Raw genomic sequence first — 27,993 nt, 5'->3', positions numbered from 1 at the left:
CATCAAAATAACAATGTAAAGGGATTTGTCTTGTTTAACTTGATTGACGGATCAAAATATAATAAAATACTACGGCAATGTATGTCCTCACCAGACTAGGTGGCTTTCATTTTTTCCTCATACATTTCTAATGAAGTACAAATAAATTACTTGTGGATTACTTTTCAAACCGCTATCAACCCCCTAACCCACAACCAAAGAGGACATCATGACATATAGCTCATAATGTTTCAGCCTTATTTCCAATTGTGATGTGTTCACTAAAAATAAACACAAATGCCTTTATTTTCATGATATGATTACTACTCTAAAGACTTGGACATTGGATGTTGACAGATTTCTCTTAAGCCACGCCTAATGTCTTGATCCTGGAGTTGTATTGGTAGGGAGCACACAGTGCCCAGGACCGCATTGGCTGTTGTGTTTTTTTTCATAAGGGTCCCAAACTACACAGAGATTTGGAATATTACGTTACAGTCCTGCAGGAAAAATGGCGACTGCCATTCATAATCCTCTAAAATCGTAAGTACATTGCAGATTTTTTAAATAAAATGATCGTACTGTTGGATTGCATCTGATGATTGATCTATATGGGGTTAAACGGGCGTTTGAGCAAGAGCCACAAATTTAACACTTTCGCCACGGACTCGGACAGTGTCCGTGTTATCTGCAGGTAACGTTGCCTTCTTGCTGTGTTGTGTATTATAAAATCATGCACAATCTGCAGAGAAAACATCTCCAACCCGCGCGCAAATGTCCGCACTCTATCTGTCTCATGCTTTACTAGGATAGAAAGTTGCCGTCGTGCACAATCTGCCTCACGAACACGGTTGACAGAAGTTTGCATGCAAGGCTTCTTTGTCAGTGCTAAATGGGAGAATTTGCATTGATAATTTAACGCAAATAAATGTCACAAAGCGGACATTAATAGGGCGACTCTGGCTCGCCGCACGGCTCGGGCTTTTGCTGCGGATGCTACATGCATGTAAACAATGGTAGAGCGGATTATAATATGTTATTATACAGTATTGACCTCCTTTCATGCTTGGAGAAGAAAGCTGGGATGTGTTACAAATTTAGGGGGCGTGCATTTTCCCTGAAGTTCGGGTTTTAAACTGCCACTGTCTGATCTTTGGAATCTGCGAATTAATATTGTGATTTGTGGAATTAAACAGCAATTATTATGCTATTTTTGAGAATATATGCAAGAAATTGAGATTTTTTTTAAACGTTATTTCACAGTAAATGATCAATATAAAATGAGGTAGTCATTTTTTAACTCTTACGGTTGACCCCTTTATATCTGACCTGCTTTAAGTGCGCTTATAACTTTCAGCATAGTCTTTATCACTGAATGCATGTCTTTCTTCCTGCTGGCTGACAGCAGATGTTTACCAATGGCCACTGGAATGTGCAGACAGTTAGACAGTTATCCCATAATCTGTTGTGCAAGAGCCTATGTCATTTTTTTCTGATGGTGGGGATAAGTGTGGCATATATATATATACCACATCTTTGCTTTCACTAAAGGCCATTTTGTAATGGTAATGTGAAGACATCATTTTAACTGGGTCTTCAGCCTCTTTTTTTCCATAACAATAAATGTGCTGGATATCATTTTCCGTATACATATTCAGAGGAAAATGAAAGGAGCATGGAATGTTTGTCAAGTACAGATATGCTCTTGTTTTGAAGATCTGTTTGTTGACAACTATTTCAAAAAGGATCCTAGTGTACCAGCAATAGGGGAAAATATGCTTTAAGCTGCTGTGTTCTACTGACACAGATTAGAGTTGTTTATGAAGGTATATGGGTGTTGTGTGTGTCTACAGTTGTGCATGTGGAACAGCAGATTAGGAGCATCCCTGTATTCTCCTGGGTCCATCTGTTGAGATAGGAGGAGGTACATGTAAAGACAGACAGACGGATGGAGGAAGGGAAACCCCATCTGCCCTTCATATATGGCAGGACCTTCTTAGACAAACCCCCCACCACCACAAACAATGGTAAAAAAATGCAAACAATGTTTAGGTTTGAGGCAACATTTTTAGACTATACCATAGAAGAAGAAGCTGTGTAGGAGTGGATGAGCTAATATCATGTATCAAGTAACATGTGAGTTATGACCCTGGGAAATAATGTTGTGGAGTAGTTTTCAGGCAGCTGCTTGAGCCCCCTGTCTGAAAAAATGTGCCCAGCTTCTCATCATTCCCCAGGATATAAATGGTAAATCATTTGCAGTCAATAAAGACGTGATAATGACCTTGCCTGCTATGAAAGATGAGTAAGAACCATCATGAGCTTTCAGTATACGTCTGGCATGTTAAGCGGTGCATATTGGCTTGATTTATTTAAACTTTCTTTTCCTATAAGGACATCTCAGTCGTTGATGGGACGTAAGGAAGAGATGACATGAAATATTGAAAGGAGTGATGTAATTCATATGAAAAAAAGTGTCTTTATGCATGTCATGAGTCCTTTTACCCTCTTTTTATAACATTGGTTTGGATTAGTATTGAGCTAAGGTAGACTGTTACTTTAGCTGAGATTCTGGGGTAATGTAAAGGACGTTGTAGTGGTGGTGTGTGGACGGGGGACGGAGGTCAGCGTGTAAGGTTGTGTTTTTATTATGTGTGTTTGTTGCATGCGTTGGCGCTTGTATTGCAGGCCACCCCTCCCCCAATTTGCGTGAGAGGGACTTTGAGTGAGTGATGGAGATTTTGAGGGGGGGCGGTGGGGTCGTCTGTCTGGCTGCATTTACTGCATACATTTATACTACACCCTCAGCACAGCGGCGAACTCTGGCCTTTGTCTATCCAAGCCCGGGAATGGGAATGTCCGGAATGATTTCCAGGCATGGGGAATTAAATTTCTAGAAACCCATTTTTTTTTTAAATCGAAAGCTCAATGCAGTAATTGATTTTGTTCCCCTTCTTCTTCCCTGCACATGGTACTGGCACATGTCCCCCCCCCCCCCCTTTATGGATTTTTTTGTTGTGCATGTTTTTTCTAGGAGGAGAAATTAGATATAAATGTATCTTTTTTCTCCACATAGGAAATCAGAATCAGGGTTTCCCCTTTGCAACACCCTTTTCCGCTCTGCTCCCCCCCCTCTGCACACTGCACCTTTCCCTTTCATTCCCCTTTGTATGTCTGTTTGTGCACGGGCAAGTGTGTGTGTGTGTGTGTGTGTGAGTGTGTGGGGGGGGGGAGTGCGCCCGTGCGTACACACATCCGCGGTGTTAGAGAGAAAATGAGTGTGACAGGGTTTGAAAGGGAACACGTGTGCCCGGGGACATATATGACCCCTCCTCTTCCCTCCACTTCTTCCTCCTTGGCTCCTCCTCATCCTCTTCCTCGCCCCCTCCTCAGTGCTTTGCCCCGCTGCTCGGCCTACAAAGTGCCACAAAGACGCCTGTCAGTGCCTGCATGCTTTTATCCTGCCATTGGGGGGCTCTTACCTATCCAAAAGTGGATTTCCTTTCTGCCTTCTATATTGTAGCCTACCTTATCTTTGATAGACCCCCATCACTCCCTGACATTACGGCTCTGTTTTAAGTCTTCCTCTGAGACACTGTCTCTGTGTATTCTGTGCAGATCTGCAAGCTTTATTGAGATAAATGTGTCTGATTTTTGTGTCCGAGTCAGTGAGCTGAATGACGTCATGCAAACAATATTTAAACAGTTTATGTTGAGAAATGTTGTTCATGTAAAGTCATCCAGGTCAGCAAATCAGTGGGCTTTTCACTTCTGTCTATATCAATGACTCGATGTCAAAGGCACAGTATATTTTGTACATTATCACATGCAGTAAATAATTCAGTATTTAATTCACAAAATACAATCTATAATATGCATCTTGTGTGGTAGTTCCCTAATTTCAACATATTATTTATACTATTACTCCAAGAACGGAGTTAATATTAATCACAATGTGTCTTATAAATTGACATAGAAATCTTGACTAAAGCACCACTTACTGTGTTTTGTCAGAGCTTATAACTGCCTGTTGTGGTTTTCAAGTTTGGATTAGGTCAGGGCTACATACCAGACATCTTAAACCAGAGTTTGTGACGTAGAAGACAGTAAAATATATTAAACTGAATAGTAGAAAATGCAATAACATTTAATATGGATTTCAGTCTCAAAGAGAGTCTTAAACTGTTTTTTTCCTCAAATAATTGAATAACTTTTGTTAATAATAATTATTAACTCCTTTAAATGTTAATGTAACACCTTATAATAACAAAGTCAGAGCAATAACTTAACCCTTACTGCACACACTCTAGCAAGAATGCACACACACACACACACACACACACACACACACACACACACACACACACACACACATACACACACACACACACACACACATACTCTAACTAAAAGCAATGTCAGACCTGTGAATCAAATTAGGGGTTTTGTTTTTTTGAGTGAAATCCAGCGTAAAACCTTTAGCAGATCACCATGCAGAGGCTGATGTGAGTAATTTACTTGTATGTTCCTGTTTTTTCGCTATAAACATCTACTAGTCGTAGACGTTCAATTGTCTTTATCGTTATAATAAGAAAACTTGAATAAAATATGTTCTTGATCTTACAATTCTGTTTACGTCGTCTCTGTCTGTCTCTGGTGGAGCGCTAACCTCAGGCATCAGCGAGATGCTGTTTCAAAGCGGAGAGCTCATTAAAATGATTGACAAAGGTGTGATATTAAACTGAGACAAGACTGACAAAACACCTCCTGCCTCGAGCATAATGTATGTTTTGTTATTTTGCTCTAACCCAATGAAGAAAAACTATAACATTGTTTCATCTTTAATTAATCAGAAAAGTATTTTTTGGGTTTGCAAAATGTCAAAATATAGGGAAAAATGTCCATTATAACCAATGTGATTTGTTCAAATTGATTTACGGTCTAAAAAAACAACAATAGTTTGTATACTATCATAAATGGTAGCTTAAAGACAAAAAACTCACAGTGTATAATTTGCAATCTGGGAATGCTTGGCAATTATGGCTTGAATTAATTTTTTCGAATGTTGTTGCCGTTAAGATTTAGTTAATTTAATCGTTTCAGGCCTAAAATTATGTCACTAATTCTACAGCCTTGACTAAAACGTGTCACATGTTTAGAACTTGTAAAAACTATAGGTGGTATTAAAGAAGTGGATGAAGGCACTATACTTATTTTTGAAGCCTCCAATTTGGCATTTTGACCGTCACCATTTTGGTTTTTGGGAGCACGAAATGACTATATTTAGTCAAGACAATGGGGCCAGGAAGGGATATGCATTGTTAGGCCTCTATCGTGATGGATTGGTAAGGAATAGTAGTCAATCACAAGGTAGGCACATCCAATACCCTGCTTTATTGTGCATTTTATTCCAAACAGCACTATGTTGTTGTTGTTGTTGTTGTTGTTGTTGTTGTTGATGTTGCTAGCTTTTGGTCCAAGGTTTGTCTGCATTGACTTTGTTTTTTTTTTAAATCTGTAGGCTACCTCAACTTTTTTTATACATTCTGTTTTTGAAATAGGAAGGAAAAAGAGACTTAATATGCTTCTTATGAGTTTTACTAATTAATTGTTGTATTTAACAAGGAGAAAGAGAATGCGTTGTGCTGTCTCATTAATAGAGAGGTAAAAGAATTACATGTAAGTTTGAATTTGTATAATGTCCATGGGCGCTTACCTAGAAACATTGAAAGACTGTTAAAAACAAAGCTCCTCTGTGCTAGTATGGGAGCAATTGAGACAATCACATTGGTAGTAGCATACACACACACACACACACACACACACACACACACACACACACACACACACACACACACACACACACACACACACAGCAACTGCAGATTCCATCAGTATCCAGGAAGCTGTTGACCAGGAGGAATGTGTTCTCCGACATGCAAACCTCCACTTACATAAGCTCCATCACTCGGATCAGCCATATAGTCGACTAATGGGTACAAACAGGAGGACAGTACAATCTCTGATGGTTCAATGAGGTCAGCGAGTTGGAAAGGCAGATACACACACATACACACAAGCTAACTTAGCCCAACACATGATCATATCTCTCAGACAAATGCCGTCAAACGAGCAGACACGAACGCTTGCTTATGTAAGAGTTTATGAAGCCGCCCGGGGACGTTACACAGACTCTTTGTAGCTGGAAATGGGACAGAAATATATATGGGATGACACAGGGAGGAAGAGAGAGGAAGAAAAGTTGGGAAGACAGATGCCTGTAGGTCAACACACACACACACACACACACACACACACACACACACACACACACACACACACACACACACACACACACACACACACACTCATACAGTTCAGCTCAGGAAACAAATAGTGAAAGCAGAGATAACGCTCCACCTCTGGGAATGTGAGTTATGTGACAGGAAGTCTCTTCTGGACATTTGGATTTGACTTGATCGCTGTGCCTGCCGCTTGGTCATACAGTAAAAACATGTGTCGCAAAAAAAACCAGCTGCCTTCCTCGTTTCTGTAAGTCTCCTGACATAAACCGCAGCCATCAGACGCCACATGTGTTTAAGTCCAGACGCCATACATAAACTGTGGCACTGTAACACAAAGCCTCTATAGAGGTTTTACTTTTTGCTGGGCTGCTGTAAAAACAATAATTTGGGGATTTTAGGAGAGGATGCATGGCTGATTCTTTCTCATCCAGTAGCAGTGATTTCCTGGATTCTCTACTGGCTTCACGCCCAATAACTGGACCAAATTTGTGAACCCATATCAGCATATTTTAGAGCCATTATCAAACAGAATTGCATTGTAAAGGGAAGGTTATGAGAAACCAATCAAAACACTGCTGTTGTTATTGCTTTGTGCACTCAACATGTACTTTATAATGATGAGTTAAAGCAAACATGTTTTCTATTGCCACTAATAAGGAACTCATGATTTCACTACGTTCAATAAATCAGTGTTCTGCAGATAGGATATATTTGTTTTGCGCTCTATACCATACCTTTGTTGCCTTTTCACATTAAAAAGTCCTCTTTTCTACCACATGTTAAGCCCCCTTGTCCATACCTGTCTCCTAATTTCTTCCCTTTCTCCATTTTACCTGGTTCTCTGCCTGCTGCTGCTCACTCCAACCTCTCACCCTTCTTCCTCCCTTCCTTCCTCCCCTATCCTTCGCCATCCACCCTCCGCTCCCTCCACCTCCAAACACTGCACATCTTTGTGAGAGTCAGTGCGACCAGAACTCTGGTCTTTGTCCAGCTTGGAATTCTTTACATATCTGTGCTCGGCCAGTCAGACAGACAGACAGGGTGATGGGCAGGCAGATAGACACAAAAACAGAAAGACAGGCAAGATCCTTCTTCCTCGGTTACATCCCCAACATTGGAGAAACTAATGCCATTCTTATTCTTTCCTTCAACTTTTCAATATCAGAACTCATAGTCCCATAAAGAGAGTGACATCTTGAAACCATTCACAGGAGATATTAACAGCAAATGGTACATTATCTCTCATTTAGAAAACTAAACAGTAAACTGTGCCCAAAGATGTTTTACTTTTTTCCGTCTACTGCCTTTGGTGCTAAGCCATGCGGGCTCATGTTGGCTAAGGTTCAGATCCCATTAGAACTATCTTCCCTCTATATTCCTCTCTGAATATTAGCTCTGTAATTAAAGTAAGAATTACTTTCCCAAGGTGGGTATTTTATTTTAGCAAATGGGTGCTAATCTTGTTATCTTTCTGTCTGTCACTAATGATCTTAGCTGCAGAAATCTTCCCTCTAGACAGTGGATGATGGCTCTAATCCTGATTTATGCCCTCATATTGTGTGTGTGTGTGTGTGTGTGTGTGTGTGTGTGTGTGTGTGTGTGTGTGTGTGTGTGTGTGTGTGTGTGTGTGTGTGTGTGTGTGTGTGTGTAGCCCATCTGCTGTGTGGAATTCGATTTCACACTCACTTATCAATCAATTTGATAAGATGAAACATTTCTTAAAACTTATCCGACGAGCTCTCATAAACGTACCTTTTCAGCTCCATGCTTCGTCCGATTTCTGCAGCAAATCCAGACTTTACACAACAAACTAAGCCAAAATACGAAGTGAGGGATGGGCGTGTTGTATTTAGCTAAAGTTAAACCTGACAGAACAGGGCCTTGATTTGCAGACCGTACCAAATCATCAGCCGTCCAGCACATGTTATTGCCATTTACCATCCAGAAAACGTTAGCATTTAGGTGATAGGACTTTGAGAGCAGTGATGAATCAGCACATAGAAAACGGAAATCGAAGCAGTGTGCTGCGAATAGCTTAAATCAATGGCAGAAATAGGACTATAATGTTACCTGTGGGTAACTTGAGTCCAATGTTAAAAGAATGGGGCCATTAATGTAGAACTAAATGAAGAAAAGCCCTTTTGTCTGTCAATCTGACTGATAACCCCATGTTCTCTTTGTGTCTGTTTGTCTGTGTTCAGGCTTGGTGACCAGTTCTACAGGGAGGCTATCGAACACTGTCGCAGTTACAATGCCCGTCTCTGCGCCGAACGCAGCGTGCGCATGCCCTTCCTGGACTCCCAAACCGGTGTGGCGCAAAACAACTGCTACATCTGGATGGAAAAGTGCCAGCGCCAGCCAGGTGCGAATTCCATCTAAACTGAACAAATCATGCTACGGATATAGTGTAGCTTCAAATATATAAACAACAGTTTGACATTTGGGTAAAATGCTGCACTCTCTTGCAGAGTGTTTGATGAGAAATAGATACTGCTCTTATAACTGAACGCTAACTATGTAGCTACAGCTTGTAAACTTATCTTAGCATAGAGATCCAAAAACAAAGGGAAACAGCTAGCCTACTTTTCTCCAATTAAAAAATGATGCTTGTTTAATACATGTTTCCGACTATTTCTAGTGATTTCCTGATCATTTTGAATATCTAATTTACAAACAGAGCGGGCAAGTTGTTTTCCCCAGTCTTTATGCTAAGCTAGGCTAACAGGCTGCTAGGTGTACATTGAATGATAAAGATTGGTCTCAATCTTCTCATCAAACTCTCAGCAGGAAAGGCAAATACGCATAAATATAGATGGATAGAAAGGATTGAAAGGATTGAATTGATCTGATATGATCTTTTACCTCAATAAAAAAAGAAAGTCAACCCCTCTTTTGTATATTACATGAGTTACCGCTTGCAGATTTATCCTGAGACATGCTGTCAGATTGCACATCTGGCCTGCCTGCTCAACCAAATGCAACAATCTGCCCTTTACCGAGAGCTGGATACAAATAGCTTGTTCTCCATCTCATATGCAAAGCCCTTCAGGCCACACCCTATACTTTGTGGCAGACCTAACTCGCATTATATGCATTTATTCTGGGTTTATCCCTCCCCCCTTCCTCTTCTTTTTTCTACTCATGCTGACAGAAAATCACTTCTACTGAGCTGATATAATATAAAAAGTAGAATATGATTTGACACAGAAATACCAACATATTTAATTCAAGCACAGGAAGTCTGCTTTGCGGAAAAAGTGATTTAAAATGTTCGCTGGAATAAAACTAAATGTAATCATCCACTCCACTGATATGTCTGTTAAAGAGATTTCTCAAAATATGTGGACCATTAGTCTGAGCACTGAAAGCGGGACATATTAAATGTCAGGAAAACAAGATCAGGCCAGTGTGTGTGTTTATATGCATGCGTGCGTCTGTTTGTGTTACAATGTGTGTGTGTGTGTGTGTGTGTGTATGACGGTCTCAATGAAAGTTTTGTTAAAATTGTATGCCTGCCAATGGTTGTTAAAATTCTTCCTGTGCGCCTGTCCCTCTGCATGTGTGTGTCTCTTTATATATGAATGTGTGTGTGTGTGTGTCCAGGCCAGGCAGCAGGACAGATGTATACCTACCCTGCTCGTTGCTGGAGAAAGAAGAGGCGACTCCACCCTCCCCTTGATCCCCAGCTCCGCCTGTGTGAGCTTCGACTAGGTAAGACAAACATCTCACACACACACACACACACACACACACACACACACACACACACACACACACACACACACACACACACACACACACACACACACACACACACACACACACAAACACACTGCCATGTAACATATTGATATGCATGCACAGTAAATGACATATCTGCAGAAGTATCGATCCACAGTTGAACAATGAAAGCCATCTTAACTGGTGCATCCACTCCCTTTTGTACACACTCTACCGTCCCCTACATGCGTATATAGGCTGTGTTTGTGATCTTTGTGCTCTTTTGTGGCTGCAGAGATCTTTAGGCGTGCTCAGCGGCATTAATGTTCGCTATCTGACCATCTGGCTCTGGTTAGCCCGTCTCTCTCGCCAGGTCTCCAGGTTCATTCTCTCCCCCGAATCAATGCCTCCTCTCACTGTTCTCTGGCAGTACACACACACATAAGTGCACAAACACCCCCACACATGACTCTCACTCTCCGTTGCAGCACAGAAGCACCCTCACTGGGCCTCTATAATCATTTGTCCATGAGGCATTAGAGTGTAAGTGAGTCTTATGGGGTGGAAGTGAGAGCATTTGTTCATGTGTGTGTGTATCCATGCATAAGTGTGTGTGTGTGTGTGTGCGTGTTTATAAGGGATTTTAGCTGAGGAATGCCCAGGAACCTGATAAGGGGGAGAAATAAAGGCGAGTCTTTGTTTCGGCTTTGCCACTTTTATTGTTTCCACCTCGCTGTCTTGCAGACGCAATTCAATACTCCAGAGCTTTCCACCAAAAGCGAATCAGCTTCAAGCAGAAGAGGCATTTTTGGTGGAAAGTAAGTGAAGAAACTCCCCAAAATGAACCAACTAAAACAAGGAAAGGGAACTAGCAATTGCAGTGTGTACAGTATAAGTCTCCAGTTTTGTTTGTCAGAGATCCATTTCTGCAGTTTGGCCCAGATATCTTTCATAACACAACAGAGGAATGTAAGTGCTCCCCTTTCAGACTTTTGGAGACGCTTTTTGTTTATTTAATGCTTCCTGAGCCGAGAAATTTGTCTTGAAAAAACACAGAGGCTCTGTCATGAGGTTATAGTATAAAACCAGAGTTGTTTTGTACGGGAGATCCTCTCCTTCCATTTGTGTTGTGGCTCCACATGTTAGTGGTCATGCCTTAGCAGCCATTTTTCTTCCCTCGGTATAAACTCCCTGTTTAATCTGCTGCATATTACAAAATAAAGGCATATGATTTTTGCGATACTACATTCATGTTCAGATGTACAAAGAGCAATTAGCATGCAGTTAAAGTTCATCTCTTCCATGACTTTTTTTTTCTCCCTTTTTTTTTTATTTCAGGGGTGTAATACCAATTGCCAGTTTACATTACATGGTCACTCCAGTGTTGTACTTAAATAAAGTTAAACCCTCACTTCACTCCCTCATATCGGTCAAGCTCAAAATATTCTGGATATTACATTTCTCATAACGCAACCGCACAGTTAAAAAGCATCCTCCTTTAGACCCCAAATTCCTTCCAATACAGCAACAAAACTGTTCAGCTTGATACTATGACATAAAAAAAGTGTATTGTTAATGCAAACGTTTTTTTTACATGATGCTGTTATACTTTCAGCTTATAACGAAACATATTTACGCTGTTATGATACGCAAACTTGTAACGTTTAAAAACAATAGTATTAATCTTATCATTAAAATGTAAAACATTTTACATTATAGCATGATAAGCATTATATTGGGATAAAACATTGAGGATTCCAACATATGATTTCTATTACATGCTTGGGTTGAGACATTTGTGATGTGTAAACTAAGAAGGAGTATAAATGCATGCGGCTGAACAGAATGACGACTAAGTCGTAATTCTGAAGGTAGCGTCATTTCTTATTGATCAGCTGGAGGGGCAGGGGGGTTTCTATGGATGCTAGCTACTCCATCTCAACTGCATCCTAGCTTGGTATGCTATGACCTAAAGTACAGAGAGACAATTTCTCCCCCTTTGCTTATCACCATGGGGGTCTGGAAACCTTAAAAATCCCCACACTGTAATTGCTTGTTTTCGTGGAGTCTCAAGTGGCCCTCAGTGGCCGTTCTTTCAAACCCTACATCGCAAGTGTTAAGAAGAGTGGAGGGCCCCTTTAAATTCAGCGGTGGTTCTAGATCAATATGATATGTGTGCGCAAGTATGGATGTTTGCCTGTATGGGTAGGGCGTTTCTAAGCTTTTTGCTGGCAAAGCAGAACATTCTCTTGCCCTGGAGAGCCAAGCGAGGGGGAAGGGGGGGTGAAGAAAATGGGGGAGAGGGAAAACAAAGTAGTGTAGAACAGGAGGGAGGGGGTGCAGGTTTAGGGACTGAGGGGAGGGAGGAAATGTCATGTCAGTGCCAGCAAGTCAACCCACACAAATAGACACAAAGAAATAAGAGGAGGAGGAGGAGGAGGGGAAAGAAACACTCCCTGCTTTTATTCTGTTGTCAGCCCGGTGTTAGAGTTCAAAGACGAGCAAAGAGGGTCAATGCTGCAGCAAGTTCATCTCAGGGAAATGAAAAAGTAGAAGCCAGAAAGAAATCCAAATCCTGGAGAGTTTTTTTTTTTTTTTTGGCTCATTGTTTTCTTCCTGTGCACCTGGTGCCACTGTTACTAAAACTCTCTAAACAACATGTGCAGAGGGAACACTTACACACTGTCCACATTGATACGGATACATTCTCCCCACTTTGGTCAATTTGCATGTTGTTCAACCAAAATAAGCGTTTTGAAAGTTCTTTTGAAAAGAAATAACTTTCTGAAAAATATAACTTTAAAGGAAATGTAACTAACTGAACTTTAAACTTAAAAACACATATGGTCAGAAAACCTGAAGATAAAAAGGGCTTAGTGACAAAGCTAAGCTAACAAGACTTAAAAGGAGCTTTCAAATATATATACACTGGTAAAGACACACACCCGCCATCTCAAATGTTTTTTTTCTCTCTTCTGCCACTTCAGAAGCTGAGCTGGCCCCGAAGCGCGAGGGGCCCCCAGGGGAGGCCACAGCCTTGGAGGCCCTCCTGAGGGCGGACAGCCAAATTGAGAAAAAAAACAGCATCTGTAAGGAGGAGGAGACGATGCTGGAAATACAGGTATTGCAATATGTTTGTATTGTGAAATTAATTACCAATATCTCCTTAGGTGATACCTTTTTCAAACATTTCAAATCATTTTTACTTTGAAATGCCCCCCATACTGTCTGTGCGTGTGTGTGTAATCTTTAGAGAGTTCTGGAGGCAGAGGAAAATGGAGACGGTCTCCATGATGACGATGACTTTGACGTGGATACACCAAAGAGGAAGAACAGAAACAGAGGCAAAGTGAGTCAGCATGCATTTGTCTGAGCTGTAAAAGAGATAAAAATGTCATGAACAATTCATCAACTCGAAATCTATTCAATGAAAAAGTGACTCTTTCCTCACTTTTTGACTATATCTACAGCATCTTCCCAGCATAAAAACTGCTCCTCCAAATAATCACAATAAAAAAATATTTGTGACGTATTTGCTTTCAGAACAGAGGATCAAGTCGCAGGAGGACGGAGCCTGTTAACCTTGACGACCAGGACAAACCTTACGTCTGTGATAGTAAGGGAAAAGGAAACTTAGTTGTTTTAAAATGTCAGTTAACATAAAATCAGAATCACATTGTTACCTTAAGCTCAAGGACAGAGAAAAACATGTTCTTCCTAAATCTTTAGAAAAAAAAGACTAAAGATGACTCCTTTAAGATGTTTAATACCAGGAAACATTGCTCTACATGCCTGCTCCAAATCCTTAGTTTATATGTTCAGAAAAGATCCTGCAGACAAGTTATTTTCTCTCATCCTTCAATGATGTCCCCCTCTCCGTCTGTCCTATAAGAGCTGTCCTCTGCAGCATGAAAGAGTTTGCTGTAAATCCAGACCGCTGACTGAGCCTCGTACAAATGAATCTCATCCTCATTTTGTGTCTTGTTCTGTCTTTCCTTTATTGTTTGCTTTTGTCTTCTCTGTTCCAGATAGATACAAACAAAAGCATAACTCAAAAAAGGCTGAAGAAGGTATCTGAACCTGTCTCCCTCTTGTCTTTCTAGGGGCTCCCGTCTTTATGATTGGCCTTTTTCTGTTTTTGCTCATGGGCATCTGGTGTGGGAATGGCTAACAGAATGTGAATACCCTCGGAGATATCTAACACTTTCAAAGCGTTATGCTAGTCCAGGTTCCTGAACTCAGTGCAAGCATTGCATGACATTAACGCTTTGCTTCGTGCCTTAATGCTTGCTCATTGCAAGGCATGCACAATTTGATGCTTTAAAAGGCAGCTCCACTAATGTCCTACTAAGGGATGCATGTTTTAAAGGCCGCACTAGCTGTGATGTGATCTGTAGATGTAGCAATTGTAGAAGTGTTTACCCTGGGGGGGCAGAAACAGTTTAAAAAATAACTTCTATGATGGCTACGTCTCTACTGTGTTTATTACGTTTTTACAATGACACCTAGAGCTACTAAAATATTGGATTATAGATCCCAGTTTTCATATAGGTAGCATATAAAATGCTTCCAAAGTTGTATAGCACAGCAAGGGCAGAAAAAGTTTCCTGTTAAGCTCAAACCTTTTATGAGTCTGTAGATACATTTATTGTTTCCTGTCCTCACATCCATTAAACCCTAGACCTCCTTTGGAATTAGTTATCGATTTGTCCTTGGATTTTCATTTGAGTTAAATGCCTGATTTCATGTTAATATTCCGTCTCGCCATAATTTAGCTTTATTTGTTGTTTTTTTTATCATTTTGCTTCTAAGAAAAATGTTGGGCCATTAAATATGAAGCAGATGACTCCTGGCTGTCTGTCGCTACAGTAATAATATATTCTCTCAACAACTTATAGATACATCCCATCAGTCACATACATTCACTATAAAGGAGAGGACAGACATGAATACTGACATTGAGTGAGAGTTATTTGTAACAGCATATTCTAAATTAAGCATAGATGACATTTGATTTTTAGCCGACCCTTTATTCACTATAGTAGCTGCACTACAGTACGTTGCACAGTATTTGACGTGTTCTTATGGACTTGCAATGTTTTATCTGTAGTCTGTGGAAAGCGCTACAAGAACAGGCCCGGCCTGAGCTACCATTACACCCACACTCACCTGGCAGAAGAGGAGGGCGAGGAGGAGAAGGAATCAGAGATGACCCCGTCTCCTCCATACTGCGCGGACAACCACAAACGTAAGCTTCTGTCTAGCATTTAATGTTAGCACAGAGAGACAAAACTTTTTTAAAGTGTTAGCTTTTGACAGACACTCTTTTTATAATTAATGTATGATAAGCCAGGTGTCAGAAAACGAATGTCAGCACATGTGTCTGTTCCTGCCTGCAGCTCAGAAGGCTGCAGACGGCAGCATCATCCCCAACGACTACTGTGACTTCTGCCTGGGAGATCAAGACTCCAACAGGAAGACAGGCCAGGCCGAGGAGCTGGTGTCCTGCTCTGACTGTGGACGCTCGGGTGAGTCTCAAAACTCCTCAACACGAGGGTTTCCATCATAGTTTCAGGATCTTTGTTGACCTAGTTTACATTTAGACCACAATTAGTTGTCCTGCCCATCAAATTAGTTGATTTTAAACATTGTCATAGGAGTGATTTCAATAGGACTGCAAGAAAACTGCTGTTAATATTACACAAAAGTGAATTGTTTGGCATTTTGGGAAATACACATGAGCTAGATTAGAAGATTGAGACCACTCTTATGTCCTTGTGGTAAATATGAAGCCAGGAGACTGTTAGCTTAGCTTAGCATAACGACTAGAAATATTTGCCTGTCCAAAGGTAACAAAGTCTGCCTAATAACACTTCTACATGTCACTAAATAACACCTTAGATCTAGTTTGTGTAGCGAGAAATTTAGTTTTTCACGTATCGGACAATTTCTTGGAGGCTTGTTGTCATTGTGAGGTTTTAGTACAGATTTATCTTACAAGATATAACATGTTACCTTAGAGAGCTTAAGGTGTGGTTGACAGATGTTTCTTCTTCTGGACAGAGATAGGCTAGCTGTTTCACCCTGCTTCCAGTCTTTATGCTAAGCTAAGCTAACCGTCTCCTGGCTGTAGCTTTACTTTACAGATATGGGAATAGTTTTGATCATATCATCTCACTCACAGCAGGACAATGAATAATTGCATTTACCCAAATACCTCAACTCTTTCTTTGGGAAATAATTGAGATTTTCTGAAATTGGTAGTTGCTAGTCTCATACGTTAATTTGTGTCTACTACACACTTCATTTTTTTCACTTTACTTCCTTTTAACCACAATCTTGTTCATTTCTGTTACATAACATTGGTTAAAATGGCATTTCCTAAAATGTGATGATTAAGAATGACACAAAAATACAATACATTACAACATCAATGAACTGTCCTTTATTAAGAAGCTGTCAAATTGTTTCAAGTCATCTTTGTTCAAACCAACTTGTGTTTACACCTGATGATGTAGATCTGATTTATCCATTCAGTGAATTGAGCTTTTATGTTGCCACAGTGTCTTTTCAATGGGTTGTCAATGAGCTATTTAGATCATGAAAAGTGAGAGCCAACTGCTGGGACTCTTTTCAAATTCCGTCCCAAAAAATTATTGATTAAGCTCCTCTAATTGCTTCCATCCTGCATGCTTATCCATATCTGCCTCGCCCATCACTAAGGACTTCTGCCTTTTTGACAACATGCATTCACTGTTTTGTTGCTCACACATTTCACAATTGGATGCAATTTTGTTTCTTTTCCGCTTTTTTCTGTCCTCCACACTAGCGAAAGCCACCTCTGCTTGATATCTCGACAACATTTTTTCTCTCGCATAAGCTCAACGGCAGTATAAGCGCATTCAATTCTACAAGATGTGAGATACAGTATCTTATTGCTACGGTAGTGTTTTGTTAGGACAGCTGGGGGGGGGTGGCCTTGTCTGTGTTGCTCTGACGCTGATATTTTCATGGTAGCTGGAAGAAGAGGAGGAGTGAAGAACGATGGGAGGAAGCCGCGTGCTCTAGAGGAATTGTTCAGCAGCGCATCAGACAGCGAGGCCTCCACGTTTCATGGCTTTGAAGATGCCGATGAAGGAGACCTATTCTTTTCAGATGATGACGAAGCTGTGACTGACAGCTAATGACAATACTTCCGTGCTACTTGGACCTGCTGGCAATCAAATAAATGATTTTATGAAGTTTTCATTGAAGGAAGACTGGACTGTAGTGGCTCGCCTTGAAGATCTTAACATTTATTCAGAACTTTTTGATGACCTTGGACGTGTTATCCTTCTCATCATTTTTTATGGAAATGTTGCCTGATGGATTCATGCTCATAAGGATTTCACTGTTCATCGCATGAGGATATTTTCTTCTTTTTTTTAAACCAACAATTATCCCCTTACACTTGACATTATTTGCACAAAATAATCAAGATCACAGACTAAACTTTCACAGCTACGTCCTAATTATTTCTGGACTTAAAACGTTAATAGCAGGACAAACAGTGTCCATAAATGCGGCTGTTGCGGAATGAACAAGGACTCTTGAGTCACTCCATTGGCTAAAGAGGACAGGTAGTTGAGAGGTAAGAGCCAATCTGCACGGACAAGCTCTTTTCTTTCATCAGTTTTTCTTCTGCCTGCTGCTATCCATTTAAGCGGATAGGCCATCCTCTAAACTGCCACAGCAAATTTCCCCTCAACAGTAATTCCGCAGTCTAATTTGGGAAGCAGACAGCAGCTTAAACCTTTTCTGTAAATTTCACTCAGTTTCCCTTTATTCACCCATCACAGGCTGCACAATGTTTCTGGCTGCTTTCCCAGACCAGATATAAATCTGTTCATCATGATTACGGCTCATTCATGGCTCATTGATACCCCATTGATACCAAAGATACCAAGAATGTGCAGGAGAAGATTACAGCACTGTGAAACCGTGTGGATGCTTTAAAAAAACTGGCTTTAGCTGTAATACTTCGGGATTAGGAATGTGAACAAGGAGAGAATTTTAAATATACCAAATATCCTTCTTTTATGTTGGTACAGGCGTGGATTTATAGGAGGAGGATGAAATACGTCTCGGCTGTGTTTTCCCCTCCACACATCACGGCTTGTGTTTTGTTTCCAGACATACTGTATAATCACCTGCTCTTTTGTGGCTTTCTATTGCCACATTTCATGCAGCTGCACAGACTCAACGCTGTATGGGGTACAATTACAGACCTAGTTAACACTTACTGCTGGCTCTTATTAAAACATAGCAGTCTTCTTTTGAAGGGGTAACACGGTTTTTATATGACTTGCCAACCATTTCAGTAAAACATTTTTTTAACACAAGATGCTTGTATTTTTTATTTACAGCATTGGAAATCATAACAAACATCTGAAGACATTCATTTTTTATTATTATGGATAATATACAAAGAGCAATCATATAATTATGAATATATCTACCTTCCTATCCTTCCTTCTTCACTTTTCTCTCATCCCTCCACAGGTCACCCCACATGTCTGCAGTTCACAGACAACATGATGCAAGCAGTGAGGACGTACCAGTGGCAGTGCATAGAGTGCAAGTCCTGCAGCCTCTGCGGCACATCAGAGAACGATGTATGTAAACTGTCAAAGTCTTGTATACCCCTCTGTGGCTAGATTCCCCTCTGGATATGCTTTGAAGAGCACCTAATTTGACATGTTTTCCTTTTAGTGTTGTGACCTTTCCACAGCCTGTCAAAGCCCATCAGATATGATAGATGATAGCTCACCCTTGATGTGGGTTTTATAAGAGTAAAAAAATAAATATTTAACTTTTTTGGAAATGTCTGATCATAAATAAATTCAAAAGCGAAATTCGTCGACGGAAGCTCAAGCCAATCAAACCGCGTGTATGTGTGCCCGGGGCGGGAGATTAATGTGATTGGTTGTTGGTCACGTTAACCCCTAGCGCCAGAAAATGCCCACCGGCAAGCGTCAACGCAACGGATCGTGTGTACGCTGCGTAAGCCTCCATGGAGCTTAATTAGCTGTCCCATGTTTTTTCACAGAACTAATTGCTTCAGCTTATATAGACCTCATAAGTGCTGCAAAATGATCCATGTCACATATATAGAAGCATTTGTATGTCTGATGTTTTACTGCGGGATTAATAACCTTTACAAGCAGGTTCAATGTTTAATATTCTGCCCCCTTTAGTGCCTGCACATATGTTTTTAGGTTTTATATATATATATATAGTTAAGAGGATGATATGTCTTCTATTGCAGGACCAGCTGCTGTTCTGCGATGACTGTGACAGAGGATATCACATGTACTGCCTGAAGCCCCCAATGACCAAGCCTCCAGAAGGTGCAGCTCTCATAGTTTTTATTATACATGAACGTGTTGATACTATATATGTCATGTACTGTATATATAAAGGAGGCTACTAGCGAAGGCTATACATGGAAAAAGAGCAAGGAGGACAAATATTTAACCCTCTTTCTTTCTCCGTCTCTCTTTGCAGGGAGCTGGAGCTGTCACGTATGTCTGGACCTTTTAAAAGACAAGGCCTCTGCCTATGGAGAAGCATAACTTCCATGAACATTCTCTTCAAAACACACGTACACACAATATATATATATTTGTACCTATACATTAACTGTTTGACAAACCCACACTTTAGCGAACTCTTCTCTCAGATAGAATCATACACAGATCTTCACACACACTCCAGTGCATTAGCCGGCTCAGAGCAGTTTCCTGTCTGAGGCGCGAAGACCCTTGACCTCTCATGTAGTCGAGCAACACTCAAAAATGGCATCAACATGCAACCTCGACCATCAGCTAGCAGCAAGTTTGCCGTTATAGGTTATTTCTCTACCTCACCACTCAGCAGACGGCAAGAAGCCAAAACAAGATTGATAACGGCCAATACTGTGCAGTACAAATACCCATTTTAAACCAACCTTGGATGTTTTCACTCCTGATTTAAATTTCATTTCTGAAGATTGGTTGCAGCCTTTTCTGCTTCAAGCTGTTGTCACTTGCTTCCCTTTCTGCTCAAGCTCTACAGTGAGTTTGACTGATGTTTGTTTAAATTCTTCCTCCCAGCTCTACTCCTCTCCTGTGTTTAGACTTACCCATTTCATATCTGGACAGACTCAATGTTAGCTATGCCATCTTTCACAGTTTTTTGTCAAGCTTTGTGAAATTTATGTCCTGTGCTGGGAGGAAATGGGGTGATAAAACAGCCTCTGCTATCATTCCTGTTGGAGCGTGGCGACATTTCTAATCCACGTCTGCTTATTGTATCCTTGCCGTTACTAGGATACACTGGTGCTAAATTTGACACTTTACAAAAATTATAGCATTTCTTTGCATGGAATGTTATTATTTATTTATCATTTTAATGGTCCAATGTTACTGTCAAATAGATCATTGTTACTGTAAATCAGTGGTTCCCAAGCCTTTCACGACATCTCCCACTAGTGGAAGCCCACATAAAAGCATTGGCCCCTCAACCAAATCACATCAATGATGTATTTTAAATCAACTGGTAACAATACTGGCAAAGTGATAAAAAGAGGAGCCTGAAATATATTAAACTCTTATCCATATCAACACAAACCTCATTTTCTCAGATATATACTGGTGTTCAACTATACATATAAATACAATTCCTTCTAAAAGTATTTACCCTCAAGATTTTAAATATCTTGAATTTGACTGACAGAGCCTCACTATGTATTCATTCATGCCATGTCTATTCATGTTTTAGGTGCTTTACACATTGTCACCTGCTCCATACACCTGGGTTGATTTCTTTTTTCCCCCAAATGAATCAATCTGATTCCTAGGTTTTTTCTTCTTCACAGCAGTCAGTTTAGAAAAGCACAGGACAAACTTATAGCGCCTTTTACAGCAAAACGGCTGACTTTTTTCACAAAGCTTCCCTTCGTAAATTTTCTAATCTATTAGAATAATATTACTCGGTCTGTCGAGCTTCTTTTTAAATCGCAGAACATTTGTTTTTGTGATAAAAGGGCTGTAGGACAATTTAAGTTTATGCTACAAAATATTAACAGTTGAATATAGTCCTAAACATATGAGTAATGTATTTTTGTACATACTAAATATGTTCCTCACACTGCCCAGTAACATTTGTTTAACTGTGATTAGACAATTGCTGTTTGGGGGAGGGGTTTAGTGAACAGCCAATTAAAACTGTTTCACCTGTTTGACATTTCAAAATAATCTGCTGTGAAGAGAAGTATTTACCTTTTGGTTTTCTATCTCTAGATAACTACATTAAATGTGTACCCCCTGCAGTGCCTCTCTGCCCTTCCAGAGGGCCCCACCTCACAGTTTGGGAACCACTGCTGCAAATCAACCAGGGCTATGTGTGTATTATCAAACCTTGATTCATGACTTTTTTTGAACAGACAGTGTTGTGAATCCTGTACATGTCCTTAGGACAGAGTGTTTACTAGTAAGCCCTGAAAGTTAAACAGGTTATATAAGAATTTATTAAAGTTTTTATGCAGTTACAGTACAACAGTAACGTAAATTTAGACATTCTGGATTAGTATTGAGTAAGGGTTGATATTTTAAATTGGTGATGTATCTCCTACGGCACATCAATTCAATTTATGTTTTAGTACTGAGCTAGATTTAGTAACACTAATCTAATAATCATTATAAGGAGGAACCACCAAGAATAAGCTCCAAATTAACAGATAAAGCCCTTAAAGTACACACAGTGTGCAGGCCTTCATATGATATCACAATCTGCATTTGTATTTTTTTTTTATTGTGTTTGTATTTGATATTGCTTTTTCACAGACAATCATGAGCTAGAATAGATACAGTACATGATGTTAATAATATGCAGAGGGTTTTTGTTGTGCTTCTTCATGGCGGGTATAATGACCCTTTGTGTCTTCCTTTTAAAAATGTATTAGATATCATTTTTTTGTGATGCCATCACCTACAGTGATTTGACATGTGTGTTGTATTTTGTTAAAGTAAATGTCATGTTTTGTGTTGAAATAAATACTTTTCCATTAACCCTGTTTACTTGAATGCTATCCATGGGATTTCCCGTTTATCTTATTTTCACAGAAATACTATTTGCGTTTCTGCTCCCCGTTCAATAATCCATTTCCAGGAAAGTCAAATGTTGTGTATCCAAATAGAAAATAGGCTCTTTTGGGGTTTGTATGGCTCTGGACAGGATGAATCCAATTAATCTAATGGACATCTTTCTCCCCAAAGATATGGCCTCTCTGTTTGTCTTTTAGCATTATGTCTGGATGTTTTCTCCAGGAATACAAAATAAACTTAACAAGCCGTCACAAGCATCTGAATTTCATTTGCAAACACCAAACAGATGGTGTCACCATTAAGAAATCAAGTATATTTTAGATTACTTAAGGTGTTATTTTTAACACATAGTGGGAACATTTCATGGTTTTGTACTTTGCACCCATTGACAATCCACGATAGGCTAGAACTTACATCAAATTAACACAAGGAGGCACTATTGGAATAGCTCTTGATAATTGGTTAATACTGATTTTTTAAATCCTAAGAAAGATATTAATGTAATAAAACTTGTGTTCACTATTTATTATACCAATGCATCATAATTTAAGACCTCAGTTCTTGTTTGTTTTTTTAAATAATTGAAAGTGGAGTAAAACATATTTTTTCCTACTACATTTTGTGGAGTACAATTATTTAGAACCCAAAAATATTAATAAAATTGTACAGCAGTGTAGTAAATGTACTTATTTACCTGCCCCCTACTGCCATACGCCCCACATATACATCCTGTAGTTGTCCTGGTGTAAAACAATGTATTTATTGCCATTGTAAGATTGAAGATGTTCTGTACAAATACACTCCTCCTGTGCATTTTCAAACCAGTGTTTTTCTGTGCTACATATCAACAATGAAACTCCAATGGCAATATATAACAGGAAGAGGACGGAATCATAGTAATAGGCTTGTTGAGGCTTTATCTGGTAACACATAGTCACAAGAGTGACAAAAACAAAAATATAACAAATCAAATTAGATTCTTTAACTTTCAGATGAAAACATTGACTACGACTTTTTAGTCCTCTATGTTTCAGCAGCCCGTAGTCATTCCTGTGACGATGGAGAGGAAAGTGGTTGTGGCGAATGTGGGATCCAGTAAGAGCTGCCCGAGCATCTCTCTGCCTTTTTCTCTTGTTTGCACTGAACACATGGCACTTTTCCACATACTCACCAGTCTCCCACCTGGTGGATGACATGATCATGGTCATCCTTAGAAACTCACATATTCAATAAAGAAGGCTACATTGTGATGTAATATAATGTGTGTCCTACCCAGTAAAGTGTTGGCGTTGGACATCCAGGAGAAGATAGAAAGTGAATGGTTTTCGTCCGTAGACAGATCGGCTATGTTAGGTGCTTGGTCACCCTCCTAGTTGCATATATTTGACAAAAAACAAGAATTGGGTTAAATGAAGAGGATTTAAAATGTATATATATTTAAAGGTTGGATGCAGTTGTAGTTGACGTACCTTTAAAATACGACCTGGAAGAGGGGTTAGGAACATTGCAGAGTTTGCCAAGTTCGACTGGAAATGTGCAGCAGAAACGTATTCGGCTGAGTTTAGCCAGTTCTTAGAAAACGACAACTCAACAGAGGAGAAGTGGCTCTGTCTGGAGTAGAGGAGACAACCGACAGCTTATTGGCTTTGTTGCCACGAGTTAGGAAAAATGATACCACTCTAATAACCTTCCTTCTGTTTCCCCACTGCGGCCTGTCTTTATGCTAAGCTAAACTAACCAGCTGCAGCCTCTTATTTGACAGAAAACCATGACAGTAGTACCAATCTTATAATCCAACTATCAACTTTTAAACAAGTGTTGAGAAAAGTGTGTGTATTTCATAAAATGTCAAACTATTACCTGGCGTTGCATGCAGCAGAGGCATAAGTTGAAGCCATTTGTGCTACCCAGTAGAGGCCAAGGAGGTAGTCTTTCTTCTCATTTTCAGCAACAGGGGAGTCAGTTGCAGCCTTGAGACCCTTTAAACACACATAGACAACATTTGGGAGATACTCCAAAGGGTTGCTGAATACGGGTTATTATTAACATTAAACTTCAGAGGTGCATCGCTTAATCAAAATCAGTGATGTACATGTGGATTTGTTTGTGTTTGTAACTCATGTACCTGGAAAAAGGCATCCCATTTAGCCATGGCGTCAGGGTAGTGAGTCAAACAATCAGCATATGTGGTGCAATAATCCTGCACACCTGCAGGTACCTGCATCTGGACCTAATAGTATCAACATAAGTCATCATTACAATCATCATCATCATCATCATCATCATCATCATCATCATCATCATCATCATCATCATCATCATCAAAATAGCTCTCAAGCCATGCTAGCCTCTTGGGGTGGCTCTGATGATACAGACTGATATATCTCAATAACTATCAGATACATTTCTATGATGTTTGGTACAGGAATTGTTTTAGGGTGTACTTACCTGAAGTCCTTCTCCCATGAAGCCCTGCTGTGCGGCAGACAGGAAGGGCAGTGCAGAGACAAAGTAGTTCACACCTAGATGTGAAAGAAGTGGCTTGGTTTATGTTAGGTGTTCTATGTGTATGTATGTATATTGGGTGTGTGTGTTTGTCATACTTACAGCTCCACCAGCTCTCAGAAGAAATGCACATAGTATCTCCTGTTTGCAGGCCGCAGGTTGTAGTACCGGTTGGGTCAGCAAGACGCCCTGCAGACACAACAGTAGGTTACTTGGTCATTATATTGGTAAGAAGATTCGCTATCCACTTTTGCACATTTGGGGAGGAAACAAACTAGTAAGTATTTTTCTCTTTACCTGAGGTTAGCATCCATCCGAGTTGCAGTGGAAGTCCCCAGATTGGACTGTCTGTGGCATTTGTCCCCATGGATCCCAAAAACGGGTCTGTGGCAGCTATCATCAGTCGGTAAAGACTCATACGGTGAAGGTAGTGCAATGGGTCTGGAGTCAGGATGTCATTCTGTATCGGCAGGTCAGACAACTGGCCAGCAGTGTGGCCCCAAAGGACAGGCATGCCATTCTCTAGAATAACAGCAGAGCTGCTGAGAGACACAGCACATGCCAGGAGGAGACCGAGGACTGCAGGAAACAGCATAACTGAGGAGCTGGTAGAGGGCACTCTGGACTGACACTTCATACACAAAACAGCTCTTTTATACTCGAAACCGTTTGAACAGCATGGACAAATCACGTGACGTGGTTCAATGGACCCTCACAGACAGACTGATAAGATAATGTGTGTACATACTGCTCAACGCTATCACTCAGTGACTTAAATTCACTCCATTATATTAACAACCACACACACAACCACACACACACACACACACACACACACACACACACACACACACACACACACACACACACACACACACACACACACACACACAAACAAACAAACAAACAAACTCAAAAGTAGGTCTTTATTGTGAATTTGAAATAAGACAACAGAGAGCTAACAGTCAACTCATCAGACTCGATCCAATCAACCACAATAAGGTTTTTCATATCTAAAAAAGCTGAGAGTCTTATTTTATTCACAATGGCTCATGTAATATTATGCTCAACAACCCCCTTGGAATGCTGTTTTCATGTCATTTGTGTGGTGGAAACTTCTGAAGCAATGGAGACGAAACTCAGAGAGACACGGGAGAGCTGGAACTTGATGGCAAAACACCGTTGGGTTTATTCGGAGTTACGACCGGAGAATTGACAAGACATTTACTGTAGACACGAGTTACCACAGCGGTTTCCAAACCAACTCTGAAGATCTCGAAAATAGTTCCAAATGGGTAATCAGCATTCTTCAAACGCCAGACTAAACAAGCTCGGACAATACGTCTAACTTAAACTGTCATGTAGGTCACAAATAAGGTGTTTACCGGAGCAGCTGGGGCTAGATAAACTGGAGCTAGCTGTGCCTAAACAATAAAGCCAATCTTAGGTCCCACAAGGCTTCAGAAGCCCTTAATGAAGATAGCAGCACCTGCAAGGCCGTTAGCCTATGCCAGAAGAGGACAGAGGAAGGACACAACTGGCTAACTTGAAAACAAGCAGTACACAAGCAGCTGTGAGGAGACCAATGGTCACATCTATGAAGAGGTCACAGGCCTGAGCAAAAGGTTATAAGCTCAAACAAAATATTCCCTAACAATTTGAACCCAGATAACATTACTGCTTACTGAAAGCAAAATAAGATCAATGTCCTTTCGGTCAAAAGAGGCAAATCCAGATTGTGCAGATGTGAATGACCACAGACTGTGTGCGAAAGAGGTTCAGCTTTTTTAAGGCCACCACACTTCAAAAGATTAATACAACACAGGAATCATTGTTTCACAATTGTATATGTTCCATGCATGGCAGGCCTTCAGGGGGGCCTTCCAGGGGAGAAAACTTGATGATGTCCTCTCTAGGCGGGACATCTAATGAGAACATGGGATGAATGTTCCTAGAAGGTGGCTTTCCAGGGGAGAAATATGATGAAATGTCCTCTGGCAGTACCATGTAAGCTGCCCTACGTCTTAGAAATCTTTCTGTTGTGCTGTTGCAGCATGAACCTTTTTCCACATTTCAGCCACTTTTTTCAGGTGACTTTCAACAGCACTTGCTACAGATACAAAACAAAAGCTTAACATATTTTAGACAATGTACAGGCAAGCTGATGCTCCAGTCCTCCAACGGTCTATATGGTTTTGCATATAGTTTGACTTTTTTTTAATTTCACCAATCCCCAACCAAGGGGCATAGCAACTGGTCATCCTGATAAGCCTTTGGTCGGCAAACTGACACTGAAAGTATACGTTAAAGATTACATTTTGAGGATTCGGAGTCTGTAACATTTGCTGTTTGGTTAACATGCCTGAACTTTGATATTCTAAGCAGCTGAGCTTACACTGACAACATAACGATAAATCATTTAGTCACCTAAATTGAACCATGGTGTTCAAGACATCTCTGTTTCTTTAGGACTTACGTCCTTATCCAAGGTCAGCAGGTTTTTCATGCAGGGCTGAAGCAAAGATTTAAGACAAAACAGTTATGTATCAAAGTCCCCGCAAAAAAACCTGAACAACAATGTTCTTGGAACTAAACTAAATGGATTTTAAATCCTGATTAAAACATTGATAATTTGAGCAGATTTGTTCCACATAGAAAACAAAGATTGTTAGTTTAAATTAACAATACCAGAGCAGAGATGGCTGTATGTCAGTGTCAGATGAGATAATACAATATTTACAGTGATCTGTACAAGTGAAAGTGCCTGACGGGAAGGTAAGAGAGGAAGATGTCAGAAATGAGGAGCTTCACATTGAAATATTGTGATTTAAGTCAGATTCTCACAGGACACATGACTACAGAGTCTGCAGTTTGCTTCTCCAAATGCACATTCACTAATAAAAAGACAACATTTATGTCTTTATTGTGCAGAGAATTTGATTATAATATACATTACAAATATGCTTTTAAAGCAAGCAGAATGTTCATATTGTTTCCATTTGGTAGTGGTGTTAATACCAAGTCCCATTTTAGTGTTTTGTATGTTTAATATAGAAGAATGCTTTTGGGTCAATCTTACTATTCGGTGCCATTTCAGCATGGTAACTTTCAATCAAAAAATACAAAATGTTTGATGTTTTTAACATTTCATCTGAAAGAGGGATTTTCAAACTATAAGAAAAATGTATTGGTCCAGCTATGGATATTATACTGTAATGTTTTTTTACCAAATTCTTCACACATGACGTAAGCCAAATGTCCACCCTGTTATGGGACATTCTCATTCCTCTTGATAACTGTTTTGAATGCACAGTTTTAGTAATATTTACATTTTCTAAGAGCTACAATGTCCCTCATTT

General features: G+C 40.0%; 3 protein-coding genes across 4 annotated transcripts in view; 2 read left to right on the top strand and 1 right to left on the bottom strand.

Annotated features, from left to right (window-relative positions):
- Positions 1 to 27,993, top strand: part of stx7l (syntaxin 7-like) — a 235,768-nt gene that overhangs the window by 198,184 nt on the left and 9,591 nt on the right. The window lies entirely within an intron of this gene.
- dpf3 (double PHD fingers 3) lies at positions 355 to 22,093 on the top strand. Of its 2 annotated transcripts, XM_063901972.1 has the most exons (12): positions 355 to 522; positions 8,486 to 8,646; positions 9,888 to 9,995; positions 12,992 to 13,125; positions 13,258 to 13,353; positions 13,548 to 13,620; positions 14,033 to 14,074; positions 15,115 to 15,252; positions 15,404 to 15,532; positions 18,546 to 18,658; positions 19,312 to 19,393; positions 19,551 to 22,093. In XM_063901972.1, exons 1-12 carry the CDS (start codon positions 491 to 493, stop codon positions 19,616 to 19,618), a joined length of 1,176 nt encoding a protein of 391 aa, XP_063758042.1. In that variant the 5' UTR covers positions 355 to 490; the 3' UTR covers positions 19,619 to 22,093. The 2 variants fall into 2 exon arrangements, with proteins under 2 accessions (XP_063758042.1, XP_063758043.1); XM_063901973.1 differs by lacking the exon at positions 14,033 to 14,074.
- LOC134876807 (protein LEG1 homolog) lies at positions 23,030 to 25,264 on the bottom strand. The gene is made up of 8 exons (XM_063901974.1): positions 24,932 to 25,264; positions 24,737 to 24,823; positions 24,578 to 24,651; positions 24,255 to 24,359; positions 23,990 to 24,108; positions 23,599 to 23,740; positions 23,402 to 23,498; positions 23,030 to 23,311 (listed from the first exon to the last, which is right to left on the bottom strand). The coding sequence occupies exons 1-8, from the start codon at positions 25,227 to 25,229 to the stop codon at positions 23,160 to 23,162; spliced, it is 1,074 nt and encodes a 357-aa protein (XP_063758044.1). The 5' UTR covers positions 25,230 to 25,264; the 3' UTR covers positions 23,030 to 23,159.

The sequence above is a fragment of the Eleginops maclovinus genome, chromosome 15 (assembly GCF_036324505.1).
Source record: "Eleginops maclovinus isolate JMC-PN-2008 ecotype Puerto Natales chromosome 15, JC_Emac_rtc_rv5, whole genome shotgun sequence".
NCBI lineage: Eukaryota > Metazoa > Chordata > Actinopteri > Perciformes > Eleginopidae > Eleginops > Eleginops maclovinus.
This window is presented reverse-complemented; position numbering and strand designations above follow the sequence as displayed.